Raw genomic sequence first — 16,930 nt, forward strand, 5'->3', positions numbered from 1 at the left:
AAACTAGAACAAGAGCTTTCTTCTCACTGCCAAGATTACAGCCTGTTCTGAATTCTGACTGAATGACATAATGAAAATGCACTTACCCTTTTCAGTAAATACCTTGTTTATGACCCTTTGTAAAATATTTTGCCACTGTTGCTATCAAATTTTTGGTTTTGTTGGTCCCCTTGTGCAGCATGCTGAATGCTCACTTCTCTGACTCAAAGATATTTACTGTCTTGCAGTCTGTTAAATTCATATTGCTGTTGCATTAGCTGTTTGCTTCTGAGAATTTGGTAGCAAAGTGTCTTTGTAACTTGTGGCTACTTCCTGCGTTTCCCTGAATTTGGCGTTCAGTTCTATTAAATTGTGTTGACTTTTTACTTGGTTATAAATGGTCAATTTTAAACAAGAAAGTATTCATAGGCAGGTGAACCAAAGGAGAGTAATTTACTCTACCAAATCTGAAGCTTTAACCAATGGTTTCATTATCTTAAAATTTCTACTGTAATAGAAATACTAAAGTAATACTTTAGTATTACTTTATATTTAGTAATTTAGTATATTTAGAAAGTATTACTTTATATTTAGTAATCTAAAGTAATACTTTCAGATGTACCAGGTACTGCATTTTGATTAAACAGTCTCTGTTTGGTCACTAAACCTAGTCTTTGTGAGTCACTGATGTCTCTAGCAGAAGAGCAAAAACACCAATGCCTCTGTTTGTCCCTTTTTTTTTTGTTATTGTTGTTTTGTTTTCAAACAGAGACTGGTGAGTATCCCCGAGCTCTTGTCTGGGATCAAACTGCTGTGTATGCGCTTCCAACCCGACCTGGTGACGGCGGTCGATGACTTGCGGCTGGGCATTCTGCTGCGCATGTTGAAGTCCCCCCACTTCAGTGCAAAAATGAATTCTCTCAAAGAAGTAGGTTGGCTTTTTGGCTCTCTGTCTGGTGTGCATGAGTGCATGTGTTTAGGTGGGATGGGTTGTTAATAAGCCACTGAAACCACAGCCTTAAAAAAAAAAAAAAGAGATGACGCAATGTCTCCTTGCGGGTTACGTTGCCTTAGCAAAAGCTCAGTTCGAAAGAAACTCCAAAACAATTAATGAACAGGAGCTGTTTATGGTATTAGTAGCCACTGCAAGGCCTCCCAGTTAGACACAGTTTGAGAAGTGCACTATTCTGAGAAATGCAATTTTAGATTGATTTATAAGCAGGGGTCTATGCTATTCATTGAATGTTCACTCCAGGATAATCCTGAGCATCCTGTGGTATATCCCATTTTTCTCCTTTTACTGAAAGGAAACAGAAAAAAAACCCAAATGGGACTTAAACCTATGTCAATATATTAGTCCATTCATATCAGGTCATTACACGACATAATTGTAGCATTTTATATTGTATTTTTTATTACACTTGTATGTGGACACTGTAGTGTTTTAAAGTACATCTTTTCTGCTTTTCTCCTTCTCTCTTTATGAGAATATTGAGATGTTAAATCTCATTGCTGTTTGGTTCTTAATCATAAATGCTGTGTATCCATGGTGAATTTATAAAAGTGCAGCTTTTGAAGATTTTAGCAGAAATGTGCTCTTTCTCCCTCGAGTAAGGAGCCTGTATCAGTTCAGTATTGGATAAAAAGTAGGACACTGATTTGAGTGTAACAAGCAGAAGCTTGAGATAACCTACTTCTGGCATATCTGTAGAAAAATACCTGGCAGCACAGGCCAGCTTTTCTGTGTCAGACTGAGAATAAGATTCTGCTGCATCAGAGACTGATGACATGATGTTTCTGGTTAGGAATTTGCCTTTAAACAGCTTATTAAAAAATAAAAAATAAAAACTAAAAAACGAACACCCCGCGAAAAACAACCAACCCGAAAAATCCCAAACACCTTCTGTACTCAAAATATTTCAGGATTCACACTTAAGCTTCATCATGAGCCTTTTTGAATAGATTTCACTCTGTGTGTATGTGAGTGTATGGTGCAGGTGGGAATTTTTTGTTAAAATGTTACATTTTGCAATTTTTAGGTAACGAAATTAATAGAAGACAGCACTGTGTCCAAGTCGGTGAAGAATGCAATAGACACAGACCGACTGCTAAATTGGCTCGTGGAGAATTCAGTCCTGTCAATTGCTCTGGAAGGTAAGAATTCTCACAAAGCCTTCTGGCACATGCTTTGAATGACTTAAATTTAAAAATCTCATCTCTCCCTTTCAATACATTTTAATGAGCATTATTAACCAAAGAGTTCAAGATTTTTGTTGTCTCCAAAATCAAGTAAGATCCTACAAATTCTGTAACTATCATCTAGTCCTCTGTTTGACATCTGTGCAGATGTCTTCTGCTTTACCTGGGGCTTTTTACTCTCAGTTTGTATATTGTTAGCCTCTAAAAAAGAGAGAAAAGAGGTGTTCTTCTCCCCCACGAGTAACATTCTGTAGGTGTGCTATCAGATGTATGAAACAAAACAAAATAAAAATGGAAACAGCCCTGTTCTTTTTCTTTGTGCTGATACTTGTCTGTGACAGGAAAGAAAGACTTTCCAAATGAAGAAAGCTTTGTTCTCTCTTTTAAAAGAATTAGTTCTTTTATATTAATTTAATGTGTCTGATAGTGTTTGAAACATATTCACTGAGTTGCCTTTCTTTGTTTCACAGGTAATATAGACCAAGCACAGTATTGTGATCGTATAAAGGGAATTATTGAACTGCTGGGCAGTAAATTATCTTTAGATGAGCTTACTAAAATTTGGAGAATTCAGGTAAGCAATCAAGACTAGGAAGGTGTTACAAAAGCAAAACATTCCAATGAAAGGATTTTTATAAATAATCTATCCATCTCTATTGCAGTGTGGAGGTGTTGAGATTTTAACAGTGTAATTAATGCAAAGACTTCCTTCTGCTTCTTCCCTTACCATGTAAAATCAATTGTTCTGACAATTTCTTGTATCACAGCTGTTAAATCTTATGATGAAGTTCAGTTCTTTGCAACAAGTGTTTAGAGACTGCAAAAGTATTTGACTTGGCATAAGAGGTTGTCAGCCTGAAACAGGTGACAAGAATATTTGTCTAGACCAAACTAGGATATTAATGTTCATGGTTGGAGGTGTGGATTTAAAGTCAGAGTGTGACTTTAAAGAGAGTGGGCTCCAACTGTCTGAATTCCCATTTACCTTCCTGTACAGACTTATAATTGACTGACAACTCATCTTTTTGCCTTCACTTTAAGGATATTCAACTTATTACTGTGTGGGGAGGGTGGTTTGAGTGTTCATGCAAATGACACACGGAAACTTTGGCAGGAAACTATTCTTCCACTGCAGGAAATGGTTTTCTTCTCTGTGCAAATGTTGTTCAATGAGTTCAGTCTAAAAGATCACCGTCAGCTCTGCAGTTTGTGTGGCATGGTAGCAAGTCTTCAATGCTTAGCAGAGCTGTAATGTGATTCTAGCTCCCTCAATTTTATTCTTTAATAAAAAGCAATACTTCCTCCCCCTCTCTGGCTGTTGTTACCATGGTGCTCCCATCCATGTAGGAGGAGATTTTGTATTGCTCATTTTTGAGTAAAGCCTGGGAGACTTTCAAAGATTCAACACCTCACACGTGAACCTCACCAAGCAATAGGAAAGGTGATGTTTGTGCTGCTGCCACTGCAGCAGCTTGAAGCTGCTGTAATGATGGCAGACTTGTAGTTTCCTGCTTTAGAATTACTTCCAAAGACTTCTCGGCCAGGGAAATGAGGAGCACAGACGGTTTACTCTGAACTTGTGTTTCTACCGTGTCAAAAGCTGCTATTCTCCCTCATTAGTCTGAATAGTAATAATGCTTATATGAAGGTTTTTCTCTGGCTTGTTTGGGTTAAAGACCTACCTTGTGTTTTTCTGCTTTTCAGTCAGGACAATCCTCCACTGTGATTGAGAACATACATACCATTATTGCTGCAGCTGCTGTGAAGTTTAGCTCTGATCAGCTCAATCATTTATTTGTTCTAATCCAAAAGGTAAGTTTTCACCTGAATTTACGTTCCTTAGGAAGAGAACTGATGAGATGTACTTGTGCATCCAGCCTACTGAAAGGCAAATGCCTTGAATGCATTTATATTTTCTATATAAATGTAAAGTTTGTTATTAATAAAACACTTTTACTGCTAACTTCTATGTTAACCCAGAAGCCTAATCTGCTACTGTATTGCTAATTTACTTGGATTCTAAGTACATTAGGTAGCCAGTCCTAAGGGACTTAAAGTGAGATTTTATTATGATGTTTAACCCTCAATAATATTTGTTAAAGAGTTGAGCAAATTAGTGCTGTAACACCCAGCAACAGAAATAAGGAAATAATTATGGTGGAAACATACCTGTTTGTATTTTGATTTTCCTGCAGTAAAGCAATTGTGGGTTATATTTTTGTGTACATTTGAGATGTGACAGCCTGACAGAGGTGCTCTAACATTGATTTCTTTGCTGTCCAGAGCTGGGAGACAGAGAGTGACCGAGTGAGGCAGAAGCTGCTGAGCCTCATTGGCCGCATTGGCCGAGAAGCACGAGTGGAAACAACCACTGGCAAGGCAAGTGGATGGTTTTCCTTTGGGTTTTGGATTTATTAAATGTAGAGTTGCTAGCTTCTGTACTCCCTAGGTCCTGACTATCCTTGCCCTTCTTCCTACAGGTCCTGGAGGTCCTTTGGGAGCTGGCTCATCTTCCAACGTTACCTTGTAGTCTTATCCAGCAGGCCTTGGAGGAGCACCTGACAATCCTCAGCGATGCCTATGCAGTGAAAGAGGCAATCAAAAGGAGCTACATCATCAAATGCATAGAAGATATTAAGAGGGTTGGTTTCTTATTTTATCTTTTCCAAAATGAAATCTTATCTAGCCTCGATGTTGCCCTTTTCTTTCAAGATGCACAAATTGTGTGTCCCATCTGTAAGTTCTTACCTTGGGGAGTCCTCGAGAGGGGTAGGCTTTGTGTGAGCCACTTTGTTGATCATGAGACTCATAGTAAGTCTCTTGCCTTTGTTTTAAGCAAATTTTCAGCACAAGGAGTGATCAGTTTATGGGAAACTACCAGGATGGGCCCAAGGTTAGAATTTGCAAATGGAACCACTGTAAAGGTATGTCAGTATTTTAACTGTCCCTTTCATGTGAAAGCCTAGATTAGTGTTTTTTTGGTTTTGGTTTGTTTTTTTTTTTTTTTGAGTAAAGCATGTGTTCTGGCATGACTGTTAAGTCTCAAAATGCAAATCGATATTTCGATTGTAGTAGTTTTTATATTTTAGTAAAATACTTAACTCCTTTCCTGTAACATAAAGAAGTTATTCCCAAAGCTGCCTGTACTGTTTCCCGGCAGCAGCAGAGATGTGCATGGCTTGAAAGACTCCATATATTCTCTCCTGCACTGTTCACATAGCAGGCAGTTTTTCTTGAGGCCTGCAGGAATGCTCCTGTCTTCTGTTTTTTCAGCCTAAAGTATGCTGTAAATAAAGAAAAAAGGCTTGTACTGTTTTTGTTCATTTCTTTCATGATAAATTAGTTTTGTCTGTGTTGCAGCATCTGTAGAGTTTAGGAGAGATAATATGTTGGTTCTTGATATTGATCACACTCCTGTGTGTGTCTTCATGAATATGAATTTCAAATCTTAGGTTCTCAATGTCTGTGAAAGTTGTAGGGTTTTTTTTTTCTTTTAGATCTTCTTTTATGCTTTCCTAATCTCATTCCTATTAATTATATTCTGGCAAGGGCTATTACAGAGGTGCTGCAGTGGGAAAAACTAACAAAAGCTGTAATTGTAAACTAGAAGGGATTGCAATAAGCATGCAGCAGACTTTTAAAATACATGGTGTTCTTATTTCCCTTCATTAGGAAAACGAAGGCATAAACTGGGAGGGAATGTGATGTTAAGGCAGCTTTCTCAAATTTGTGAGGGAGTCTTCAGTGGAGAGCTCTCTGGTATGGGCAGGTTCCTTCAGCCTCTCTGAGGGTGTAGGTGGTATTTGGGTGTTGTCAGTATTTAAACCAGACATCACTTCTCTGAACAAGCAACCTCAGTACTGGTCTGTGTGGTCAAACTTTACAGAAAATGAAGCCTCCCAGAAAAGTGATGAGCAGTTCTAAAAATGAGGTAGGAGGGTTATTCTTTGTAGGACCTCTTTCAAAATGCAGCTTTGCTTCCTATCAGGGAGCTGCTTGCAGCACCAATCAGAAATTTCTTGTCTCTTAAGCCTCAGTAATATTTAAAATTCTTTCCTCTGTTGCTCTTGCTTTAGCAGTAAATAACATCATTTGACTGGATTTGCCCTTTTATGCCCTTTTAGACCTGCTTCATCTCCCATAATTGAGGAAGGTGGTGGTTATCATCTCTCCCTGGTGCAACTGAGTTCTTTTTGGCTACTTAATTTGCATGTTCTCTAGCAAGGAGCTGGTACTTTGGGCTTAATAATAGGGATAGCAAAATGGCAAATGTGTGTATCAAGGGACTCCTTGTAGAAAGTGAACAAGGGCACTCGGAGTGTGTTTGAAAAGGAAGGAGGAACAAGTAACTGAAGCCAGCAGAGGTGGTAGCTGCTGTTTTAAAACAGCAGCATTAACAGATATCACTAGGCTTCCAAGAGTCTGAGAGGAAAGATAAGCTGTTGTTGAGCACGTACCACATGTGTAATTGTTTTTACCTTTCCTGCTACCAGTCATCCCAGCACAATAATCCTCAGTTTGTGTGGGTGGTGCCAGCCCTGCGTCAGCTCCACGAAATCACGCGTTCATTTATTAAGCAAACTTACCAAAAACAAGACAAGGTAAGGCTATATACTGACAAAGAGTTTTGAAGCTTTTGTTGTGTCTGTGTAGCTGTGCAAAACCTGGAAGTTTGAATCCAGAAAAAAATTGAATTAGCTAATGAACAATTTTAAAAGTAGTTTAGTGATAAACAAACTGTTGAAGTAGAGGTGCTGCACTGTCCCTTTGTGAGTGTGTGTGTGTGTATATAAATCTGTTTACTGTGTCAGGACTAATTTATTTTATTCTCAGCTTTTTGTAGAATAATTAACAAGCATGTTTGTGTTAAAGAATGAACAATGGCTAATGTTTATTTAGACCAAGTGCTTTGTAATTGAATTGACATTGACCTTTGGAAAACAAGCTAAACTACCAGCAATCATATGTGCTGTAGAGTTGCTGTGTGGAGGTGTGGAACTTTGCAATCTGCAGCACTTGGGTTTCAGCACGTGCTGAAAACACCAACATCAGGGGGGGTTATGTGCTTGGAAGGGGAACATGACACCTTCTGGCAAGAGATGTGTGTCTGTAGAAGAGCAAATTGCTGTACGCACATCCCTGTTTAACTATTGTTTCAAAACCGTCTTTTCTCTCTTTTATTCTATTGCCAAGAGCATCATCCAAGATTTAAAGAAAAACTTTGAGATAGTGAAGTTGGTGACAGGAAGCCTGATATCCTGTCACCGTTTGGCTGCATCTGTGGCAGGCCCAGGAGGGCTGGTGGGAGCAACACTGGTGGATGGCCGATACACTTACCGGGAGGTACCGAATTTCTTCACCTTGTTGTTGTTTCCTTTTTGAAATTCACTGCTGAATAATGCCTCTAGTTTTTTTTATTTCTAGTTCTACTACTTACTTTGTTGTAGCCTTGTTATTGTATAGAAGAAAGCTGGGTAAACGTTACACAAAATTACACAAGTTCCTTAGCAAAATCTTTACCTGGTGAAGAGTAGATCTCCTCATCCTAGGATTTCTTGTTGCCAAGCCTGTGCAGCTTCCAGCTTCTTCACCAGCTTCAGTTCCTGGTAGAGGTGATACCCTTCAATGTGTCGTGAAGCTCTTAATACCTGCCACAGATTTGCTAATTAGCACATAGGAAGCCACACTCACAAACAGCAGTTTGTTGCTAATGCTTTGATAATTATTTTTTCCATGCTGGTTTTGAAAAATAGCATCAAATAATATCACCACCAGCAAAGTAAAAGTAAATCCAAGGGGACTTCAGTGTTTGTTTTTAGAAAGGTAGCCATGAAGTATGTTTAAAATAGAAATTCACAGTTTCTGTTTCCAGGCTTTTCAAAGCGTTCTGTTGTTTGACAACTAAATTTGCAAAAAGAAAAAAAAAAAAAAAGAGAAATAAAATGCTCAGAGTTCTTGTTTCAGAAAGAAAAGTCTTAAGCTTGAGTTTTTGTTTCCTCTTTCTCAGTATTTGGAGGCACATCTAAAATTTTTGGCATTTTTTCTGCAAGAAGCCACCCTTTATTTGGGCTGGAATCGTGCCAGGGAGATCTGGGAATGCCTTGTAACTGGCCAAGATGTTTGTGAGTTGGATCGAGAGGTAAGAAAAACTTGAAGAGTTGGTTTCTGTGGTTGCAGAAAGAATTTTAATGGATCAGGAGCAGCATGTGTGTTTGTTGAGACATGCAGAGTGTGAGGAGCAAACACAAACTGGTCATGCATTTTATGCTTTGTGTAGGCTGCAGCAGCCACTGTTAGGAGTTCACTTATGGCCAGGATGCTCTTTGAACATTAAATTTGACTGGGAGAGGGACATTGGCTGGGAGATTAGTTGAAGATGCTGGTTTGAAAAGGGTATATGGAGATTGGTGCAGACAATTCAGCATTATTTGGGTGAAAGTTGACTATGAAGTACCCTGAAGCTGCAATGCAGCCTCTCTAACGTGTGAGGTTACCAGGAGATGAGATTTTGAACCTCTTGCTGTAGATAAAACTTCTGCAAGATGAGTTACTGTGATATCTGATATAGTTTGCTGTGTAAAACTAAAATATTTGATGTGACAATGGGGTAAAAATAATGTCTGCCTTTTATTCACAGATGTGCTTTGAGTGGTTTACAAAAGGGCAGCATGATCTGGAGAGTGATGTGCAGCAACAGCTCTTCAAAGAGAAGATTCTTAAACTGGAATCTTATGAAATTACTATGAACGGTAAGAAAATGGATTTGGTGAACAGATTTGGGGTTGAAATATATAACCAGAAATTTGCTTCCTAAGCCTTTAAATCAAACATCCAACCAATTCTATACATCAGTGTAAAAAAGGGGGTCTATTTTGAGCTTTATTAATTGTAGAGGGAAGAGCTCATCTCCTGTATTTGATAACTTTACTTTTTAAACCAAGAAAACTAAGCCTGACCAACATAAAAAACCTGCACCTTTTTTTACTTTCAGGTTTTAGTTTATTTAAGACATTCTTTGAAAATGTGAACCTGTGTGACCATCGACTGAAGAGGCAAGGAACTCAGCTGGTGAGTGTGTTCTGGCAAGTTTGTTCCTGTGTCTTACCTGTGTGTCCTCTTAGGGACAGAAGGAGGTGAGACAAGGATTGTGTAGGAGCTGTTGGACGTGGTCGTGTTTGTGTTAATGAGCAGATTGTCCTTGTAGCATTAACGTTGTTAAATTCTAAAACTCTGACAACTTCAGCAGTTAAAATTCAGCAATTGATAGCTGGAAGTTGGTTTGTAGCTGGTAAAACTTTGCAGGAGGAGCAGCTGAACTATTTTTTTTAAATAATCATGAATTCTAGTGTGCAATTTTTTCTTCTCCCTAGCAGGGAAAGCCTTTATTAAAATTACTTTTTTATTTTTCTTCTTTGAATGGGAGTTAGACTTATCGTATTTAAATTCTAACCTGCTATAATTTTTAACTCTGATGCTTCAGTGGTTTTGTTAAATTAATGGTTATATGTTAAGTAGTTTTCCATAGGCATTTTAGATCTTTATCACAGAGAATTTACTTCAAATGCAGAATTTTTTGCCAAGTATCATAGCAGGTTTTGTGATGATTTATTGTGTGGTTAGTTACCATGTTGACTTTTTTGAAACAAATTCCATTCTAGATTAAATTTTTCCATGCTCTTAAATTTTTTAATTTTTTAAGTTGGCTTGACTGACATTGGTCTTTGGAACTTGTTTATCCACCAGCAAACAACTTTTTTTTCTTGTATAAACACACAAATGTACAGCAGTTGGTTTAACTTTGCGCTGTGCCAAAGTTTGGCAGCACGTTGGAAAAGAGAATTTTGAAGTTTTGATCAAAAGGTGCTTTTCCAACAGTTTTGTCCCTGTGGTTCAACTCACTATTATGTAAAAAATCCAGTCGTGTTTTACTGTTGTTCTTATTTGTGTAGAGCGTAGAAAAACTGGAATTAATAGGAATGGATTTCATCTGGAAGATTGCAATGGAGTCACCAGATGAAGAAATTGCCAATGAAGCTATTCAACTGATAATAAATTACAGCTATATTAATCTAACTCCCAGGTTGAAAAAGGTAGGCATATGTTTGTGTGTAAAGGTGCTTTGACATTCAGAAAGTCTTGATACTCTGCATGTTCAGCTGTGTGATTTGTTGAGTTCTGTCACTTTATGAGTAATTCCCATTATTTTAGTGTAAGTTCTAATTAATTTGTACACTTTATCTTTAGGATTCAGTATCACTGCACAAGAAATTCATTGCTGATTGCTACACACGATTAGAGGTAAAAGACAAATTTTAATTATTCTCGTGCCTTCATCCTTTTGCTTCTGTATCTTAGAATAAGAACACTTGACTATAATAATTCCATTTAAAGTAAAAAAAATAAATTCTTTCCACAAATATTTTTTGTTCTCTGAGCTTTCCAGGATGCCCTGACTGTCCTTTGCTGTGCTCTGTGTTGCAGGCAGCCAGCTCTGCCCTCGGCGGTCCAACGTTAACACACGCTGTCACAAGAGCTACAAAAATGCTCACAGCAACTGCCATGCCTACAGTGGCAACATCAGTTCAGTCTCCTTACAGGTAGGAGGAGATAAATTCCTCTCAAGGAATAAATATGACAGTAGACATTTGCTCCCAGATGCTTCCCACAATATTTCGCGTGGTAATTAAGATTCTTTGTAATTTTAAGTTGTTCTGGTGGTTCCTCAATTTAGTGTTCCAATTGCTATGCAATAGGAGTTCCAGAGATTTTGAAAAACCTGTGTTTAAAAAAAGAAAACAACAAGGAAACAAAAAAAACCAAAAACCCAAAGCCAAATAGACATTAAAAAACCCCAAAACAACGAATCAAAACCAAAAATACCACCCTGCCTCCAGCCCCCCAGAAACCAAAACCAGCCAACCAAACTAAAACAAGAAACTCCACAGCTTATTACCAGCCTACTAATCATGTAATATTTCTGAGGCAGTGCAATTTAGGTGTGGTGGTTCTTAAATTAGGAGAGAAAAGGTTGTTTTTTTAACCTCAAGCCTAATTTAACCATACCTGAATATGTGTAACTTAAATATAGGAGTGGAGGGTGGGACCTTTAGGAACATGAATCTTCCTCTGAAGCTGGCAACATCTCAAGCTGTACAACACGAGCCTCTTGGCCTGTTTTCCTAGTTCATTTCTGCTGAATTAACTCCAAGTTTAAGGAGGTACCTTCAAAACCAGACAATTCATGGTAGTTACCCGTGGGTGTTGGAGATAAATCTGTGAGACAAGTTACTCTTGTTTTCTGTGTTTATCTTTAGGTCAACTAAACTTGTAATAATTGAGAGACTGCTGCTGTTGGCAGAGCGTTACGTGATAACAATAGAGGTAAGATGTGTCATTTCCTACTAGGCAAGGCTAAGAACACAACTCCCAATTTTATGAAAAACAGTAAAAGTTATTTAAGCATGCAACCCTAGTTACCCACCATCACAGAAATGTCTTTGTTTTCCAGAGTGGTTATTTACTGTCATCTTTCTCTTCTTGTAGGACCTCTACTCTGTTCCCCGAACTATTCTACCTCATGGTGCCTCTTTCCATGGACATCTTTTAACCCTTAATGTTACATATGAGTCTACCAAAGATACCTTCACCATAGAGGTAGGTGTGCCCAGTTTGTGTGTGCCATGGACCCCCTTGGTTATGTAGCCACTCTTGGTGGGTTTTATGCCTGAGCTGAATAGAGTTAAGATGGTTATAAAGATTCCAGTCAACTTGAAAACTCTTCTTGAAAATGTTAAAAATATGTATGTGGAAGTCTCTGTGGACCAAATGTATTTTGATAATTAAATTCCAGAATGGGGAAAATAAGTTTTTTGCTCACTGTGGATATTCGAGCATTTCTGTGCTGTCCTATCCTGTTACTCTTATGAACAATACTTTTGCCACTCCATGTAGGAAGACTCTTTAGGAAGATTTTAATTTTTCTTGGCATTTACTGCTCGAGTAGACTTACTGAACCAGTGTTGTTTAATTTCACAGGCTCATAGCAATGAAACTGTAGGAAGCGTCAGGTGGAAAATAGCAAAGATGTTGAATTCACCTGTGGAAAATATACAGATATTTGCCAATGACAGCCTGGTATGTTAACTGCAAAGAATCCCCATTCTCTATGAAATTGAGTCTTTTCCAGAACTAAACAATAAATATTTTCTTGCAGCTAACAGTGAACAAAGATCAGAAACTACTCCACCAGCTGGGCTTTTCCGATGAACAAATCCTCACAGTAAAAACGTCAGGAAGTGGGACTCCATCAGGGGGCTCTGCAGATTCCTCAACCAGTTCCAGCAACAGCAGCAGTGTATTTAGTTCATCCTATGCAATGGAACAGGTACAGCATAATGTGACCTGAAGCCTTCCCTCAGATTTTTCCTGCAGCAGAGATAGATGGGGCAGAGAGCAGGAGCTCTACTTAGATCATCCAATCTTTAGTAATCTGGTTTTGCTTTCAAACTGCAGTTGAAACAAATCATCTAAATACACATCTGCCTTGTGCACGCAGGTTGGACTTCATAATCTGTGCTCTGTCACTTATAGCCTGTTTGGTGTTTATTAATTTCTACAGGGTCTTTTAAACAAATAGGACCCATCTGGTTTGATTTTGAGACTGTGTATTTGTTGAGGGTAGAGATTTCCATATTTTCACTACTAATAAAGCCTGCAGTATGAAGGTAAACTAAGAAGCATCAACTGGCATGTTCGGATCACTCCTGCTCTGTGTTGTATTTTGCTTTGAGTGGTTTATAACATAACGGCTGACTTCAAAAAAATAGCTGTTAAAAGGGAAATGGAATAATGTAAAAATTTAAATGTTGTCTCAATTTAGAAAGTAGCTTGGATTTCTGTGGGCCAGGTTGGCGTGTGGGCCATTTGCTTCAGTGAAGAGCTCTGTTAAATTTATGTGTAAAAGAGAAGAGAGAAAAAGACTTTTGTATTTCTGCTTAATTGTCAGGAGAAATCCCTCCCTGGAGTTGTCATGGCTCTCGTGTGTAATGTGTTTGACATGCTTTACCAGCTTGCCAACCTGGAGGAGCCAAGGTAAGCAGATTAAATAGCTACTAAATATTAAAGAATTGCTCCACAGTGCCCAGTTGAATACTCATTCCACTGTGTGCAGGCATCCACCAGGCCAGTGTGGCTGAGCCCTTGTTCTGTGCATGTAACTTGTGATTTCTTTTCAGGATAACACTGCGAGTGAGGAAACTTCTGCTCCTGATTCCCACTGACCCAGCTATTCAGGAGGCTCTTGATCAGCTCGATTCCCTAGGAAGGAAGGTATGGATTAAATAATTGCTCATGGTGAGCTACACAAAAAGGATTTTGCTACCAGTTCCCTAAATTCAGATTATTATACACAGAGGGTTTGAAACTACAGCAGAATAATGTTCATGTTAAGTCAATGTTCGTTATTGACTTATTTCCAAGCAGCCAGAAGTGAGAGGGTTATTACAGGGGTTGTAGGAAATGTATTCTCAATTACAGCAAAACACAGGAGTCTCAAAATATTTCTTCTATGGCTTTTTCCTCCTAGAAAACTCTGCTTTCAGAATCCAGTTCTCAGTCCTCAAAATCCCCATCCTTGTCCTCAAAACACCAACATCAGCCCAGTGCCAGTTCAATACTAGAAAGTCTTTTCAGATCTTTTGCTCCAGGCATGTCCACGTTCAGAGTGCTCTACAATTTAGAGGTAAGAAAACAAATTTGGTTCTTTCTGTGTTTCTGAGCAGTAAGAGTGAAGTATTTCTAGGTTTTTTTGGGCAGGAGTCCGCTGTGGTGGGGTTGTTATAAAAAATGCAAATATTATGACAGTCTATTTTTATGTATGTGGTAAATTTTACACAGGATGAAAGGGACAGAAAGTTCCCTTTCAGAGACTTTACTGAGGCCCCTCTGTGTGTGATTTGCAAGGTGGAAAAAGTGTTCTGAAGTAAGTGGAGAGAAGCAAAGAAACATCAAATTCTTACCATTTAGATAAAATTCCTTCCTGCTTGACTCTCTACATCTCAGAATATGCAATTTTTAGTGTGCATATATATTAAAAAATATATATTAAAAAAAAAAAAAAGTTGGCACTTAAAAATTAATGGGAGCTATTTTAAGTTGGATTGGTATTGCTTGATTAAATTTGTCAGAAACTCCTGTGCTGTAGAAGTCTCCCATTTTCTATCTAAGGAGGAGTGTTTTCACAAAGCATTCAGCTGGAAAGGATTTTCATTATCCAAACGTGCAGGGCTTTTACCAAGAGTCCTCTGGCCTGTTTTGGCTGCACAGGTAGAGTGGAATATATAGAACTTTTTTACCCCTAAGCATTCTCCTGAATTCTTCAGCCAAAATGTTGGATTGAGCCCTGTAAAGATTGTTTCCTAGAGTTCAGTGAATGGATTTTAAGGATTACAGGAGTTCAGCTGGTGATGTTGGTAGGACACAGGAACCTGCACACTAAAAGCTGGGCAGTGTTTAGTTCTACTTACAGGTCCCACTGTTTATAAGGACCCATGACAAATGTGATTTGAACAACCTGAGGTTGGAGGACCAATTGCCAACTGCTTCCAGAACATTAGACAAAATTACTCTCTTTCCTTCATGGTGTGTGCCAAGATTACTTGGGGAATTTTCTCGTGGTTGCTTCCCTTTAGGTTTCCACAGTCTAATGTTAGCTCTTCATCTTCCTACACTGTCATCACACTCCTGCCTTAGGATTCCCCCTTTTCTGTATAGCTGGAGTGAAAGCTACTTGATTATGTCTTCAGAATATGTTGACAAGTTCTACAACTCAAAGCAAATGGTTTAGGGTGTCTTGTTGAGCTGACAGATTATAATGCAGTAGGATGGGACAGTAATCTGCTGCTTCTGTGCCAGAGAAAATGATAAAAGCAAGTAATAAATTGCTTGCTTTTCTGGCAAGGGATGAGAAGTAATAATTTGGATTAAATGTGTAGATTATATGAGTGGACTTGCTCCTCAGCTTCCTCAGTCAAGCCAATTGGAAGATGGTTTCTCTCAGGAAAAGGAATATTTAAAGGAAAACAGCTTTTTTATCCCCTCAGCTGGTGATCTGGTGAAAAGATGGGAGCCAGTCTGAGCTGCTTTCTGAAAAAAATGTGCACAGGAAATTTGCAGAACATATGAAAGAGATGAAATTTGAATGTTGCAGATGTCCAGGGGGTGATAAGATTTCATGGCTGGGACTGTGTAAAACATTATCCGTGTCTGTGAACCTGGAAGAGATCTATTTTGTTTGCAGCATTGTTGGCTGCAAGGAGACTTTTCAAGAAAATAAATAATATCTGTGGGGTTTTCTGAGATTTTGGGAGGGGCTGGGGTTTGTTTGGTTGATGATTTTGGGGTTTTCGTGGGGGTTTTTTGGTGGGTTTCTTTGGGTGTTGGTGTTTTTTTTTTATGTGAAGTGAAACGTAAATGAGAAGAACTGACTCACAGAACCACAGACTTCCTTCTGGCCATGTTTCTGAGTGTATTTGCACTCTGAAGTTTAGTGCTGATTTAAAACAGGAGAGTTGATAGAGTAGTGCTGTTCATAATGCCTCTAGAATTACCTGAGCCATCTTTCATGAAGAAACACCAGACTAGTAGTAGTACAATTATATTTCAGAAGGTGTGAATCAATAAGTAGCCCATCTGTAGTGTGTTTTATGGGATGCTGTGAATTGAAAATCCAGAACCAAGACAAATTTGGGCCCCTAAGGAGCCCCAAGTGAACCAGAAGATGACATTCCATGTACTCCATCTGTTCCTTTAACATGTAAACTGCAGTGAGAACAAAATGCTCTTTGGTTCAGAATAAACATCTGTAGTTGCCACAGTTGTCCTAAATATTTGAGATTTAATGGATATATGAGATTTCTCTTACTGACTACAGTTTTGTGTATTATTAATTGCTTCATTTGTAGTGGATATTTTTTCTGTTACACTTTCAAACTTCAGCAGGTAAAGAACTCTAAGAGGTTTACATCTGCTTATTTATTTATTCTAGGTGCTGAGCTCCAAGCTGATGCCAACTGCAGATGATGAAATGGCAAGAAACTGTGCCAAGTCTTTCTGTGAAAACTTCCTCAGAGCAGGAGGTTTGAGGTTAGATTTCAAAACCTTGACTCCATTTGTAGCACTTCATTTAGTTAGCAGTTGTGTGTGATTTCCTATTTCCACACTGTAGCACACTAATACACCTGTCAGCTTCTTTTTTAGAGAAAAAAATCCACCCAAGGCTGTCTTACCACGGTCTAGTAGCTAAATGTCATATTTACCAGAGTGCATGTTGTTAAACCTCAAAATCAAGCACAAATAAGCTTGTGAAATGGAACTTGTACTAAAGTAGTTGATATTTGGATAATTTCGTGACATTTAAGTGTTGCAATTCAAATTTGCAAGTGTGTACATTGCACTCTCCTGTGTAGACACCAGTGGACATTTTAAGCAGTCAAAGTATAGGTCATGCAGTGGGAACCAAATTAAATTTGTAATTACAGTCTTGAAAATTCAGACTCTTCAGGTAAGAGTTGAGGCGCAGTGTGAGTGGTTTGGAAGACCTGACAGGACTGACTGTGTGGGATTTATCAAGTGTACTTTGCTCTTAGTAATTCTGTCCATGACACTCCTCTGCCCAAGAGATCCTGAAACATTTTTCAGCAGGAGCAGAAAGCTTCCATCTGTAGATGTAGAAGGGGAAAATGAGGATGTTGGC

At 38.5% G+C, this 16,930-nt stretch overlaps 1 protein-coding gene across 2 annotated transcripts in view; it reads left to right on the plus strand.

The window, feature by feature from the left end:
- Positions 1 to 16,930, plus strand: part of USP24 (ubiquitin specific peptidase 24) — a 61,888-nt gene that overhangs the window by 20,212 nt on the left and 24,746 nt on the right. Inside the window, exons 10-32 of one of the 2 annotated variants that reach the window (XM_066325428.1) lie at positions 749 to 907; positions 2,019 to 2,133; positions 2,649 to 2,752; positions 3,883 to 3,990; positions 4,462 to 4,557; positions 4,659 to 4,820; positions 6,065 to 6,109; positions 6,672 to 6,779; positions 7,372 to 7,521; positions 8,186 to 8,317; positions 8,816 to 8,927; positions 9,170 to 9,246; positions 10,128 to 10,268; positions 10,423 to 10,476; positions 10,660 to 10,775; positions 11,493 to 11,559; positions 11,722 to 11,832; positions 12,214 to 12,312; positions 12,392 to 12,562; positions 13,184 to 13,269; positions 13,413 to 13,506; positions 13,763 to 13,918; positions 16,223 to 16,320. In XM_066325428.1, the coding sequence (XP_066181525.1) occupies positions 749 to 907; positions 2,019 to 2,133; positions 2,649 to 2,752; positions 3,883 to 3,990; positions 4,462 to 4,557; positions 4,659 to 4,820; positions 6,065 to 6,109; positions 6,672 to 6,779; positions 7,372 to 7,521; positions 8,186 to 8,317; positions 8,816 to 8,927; positions 9,170 to 9,246; positions 10,128 to 10,268; positions 10,423 to 10,476; positions 10,660 to 10,775; positions 11,493 to 11,559; positions 11,722 to 11,832; positions 12,214 to 12,312; positions 12,392 to 12,562; positions 13,184 to 13,269; positions 13,413 to 13,506; positions 13,763 to 13,918; positions 16,223 to 16,320 (2,561 nt within the window). The remainder of the gene's footprint in view (positions 1 to 748; positions 908 to 2,018; positions 2,134 to 2,648; positions 2,753 to 3,882; positions 3,991 to 4,461; positions 4,558 to 4,658; positions 4,821 to 6,064; positions 6,110 to 6,671; positions 6,780 to 7,371; positions 7,522 to 8,185; positions 8,318 to 8,815; positions 8,928 to 9,169; positions 9,247 to 10,127; positions 10,269 to 10,422; positions 10,477 to 10,659; positions 10,776 to 11,492; positions 11,560 to 11,721; positions 11,833 to 12,213; positions 12,313 to 12,391; positions 12,563 to 13,183; positions 13,270 to 13,412; positions 13,507 to 13,762; positions 13,919 to 16,222; positions 16,321 to 16,930) is intronic. The other variant, XM_066325429.1, reaches the window with a different exon arrangement.

This window comes from Sylvia atricapilla, chromosome 9 (assembly GCF_009819655.1).
Source record: "Sylvia atricapilla isolate bSylAtr1 chromosome 9, bSylAtr1.pri, whole genome shotgun sequence".
In the NCBI taxonomy this organism is placed as follows: Eukaryota; Metazoa; Chordata; class Aves; order Passeriformes; family Sylviidae; genus Sylvia; species Sylvia atricapilla.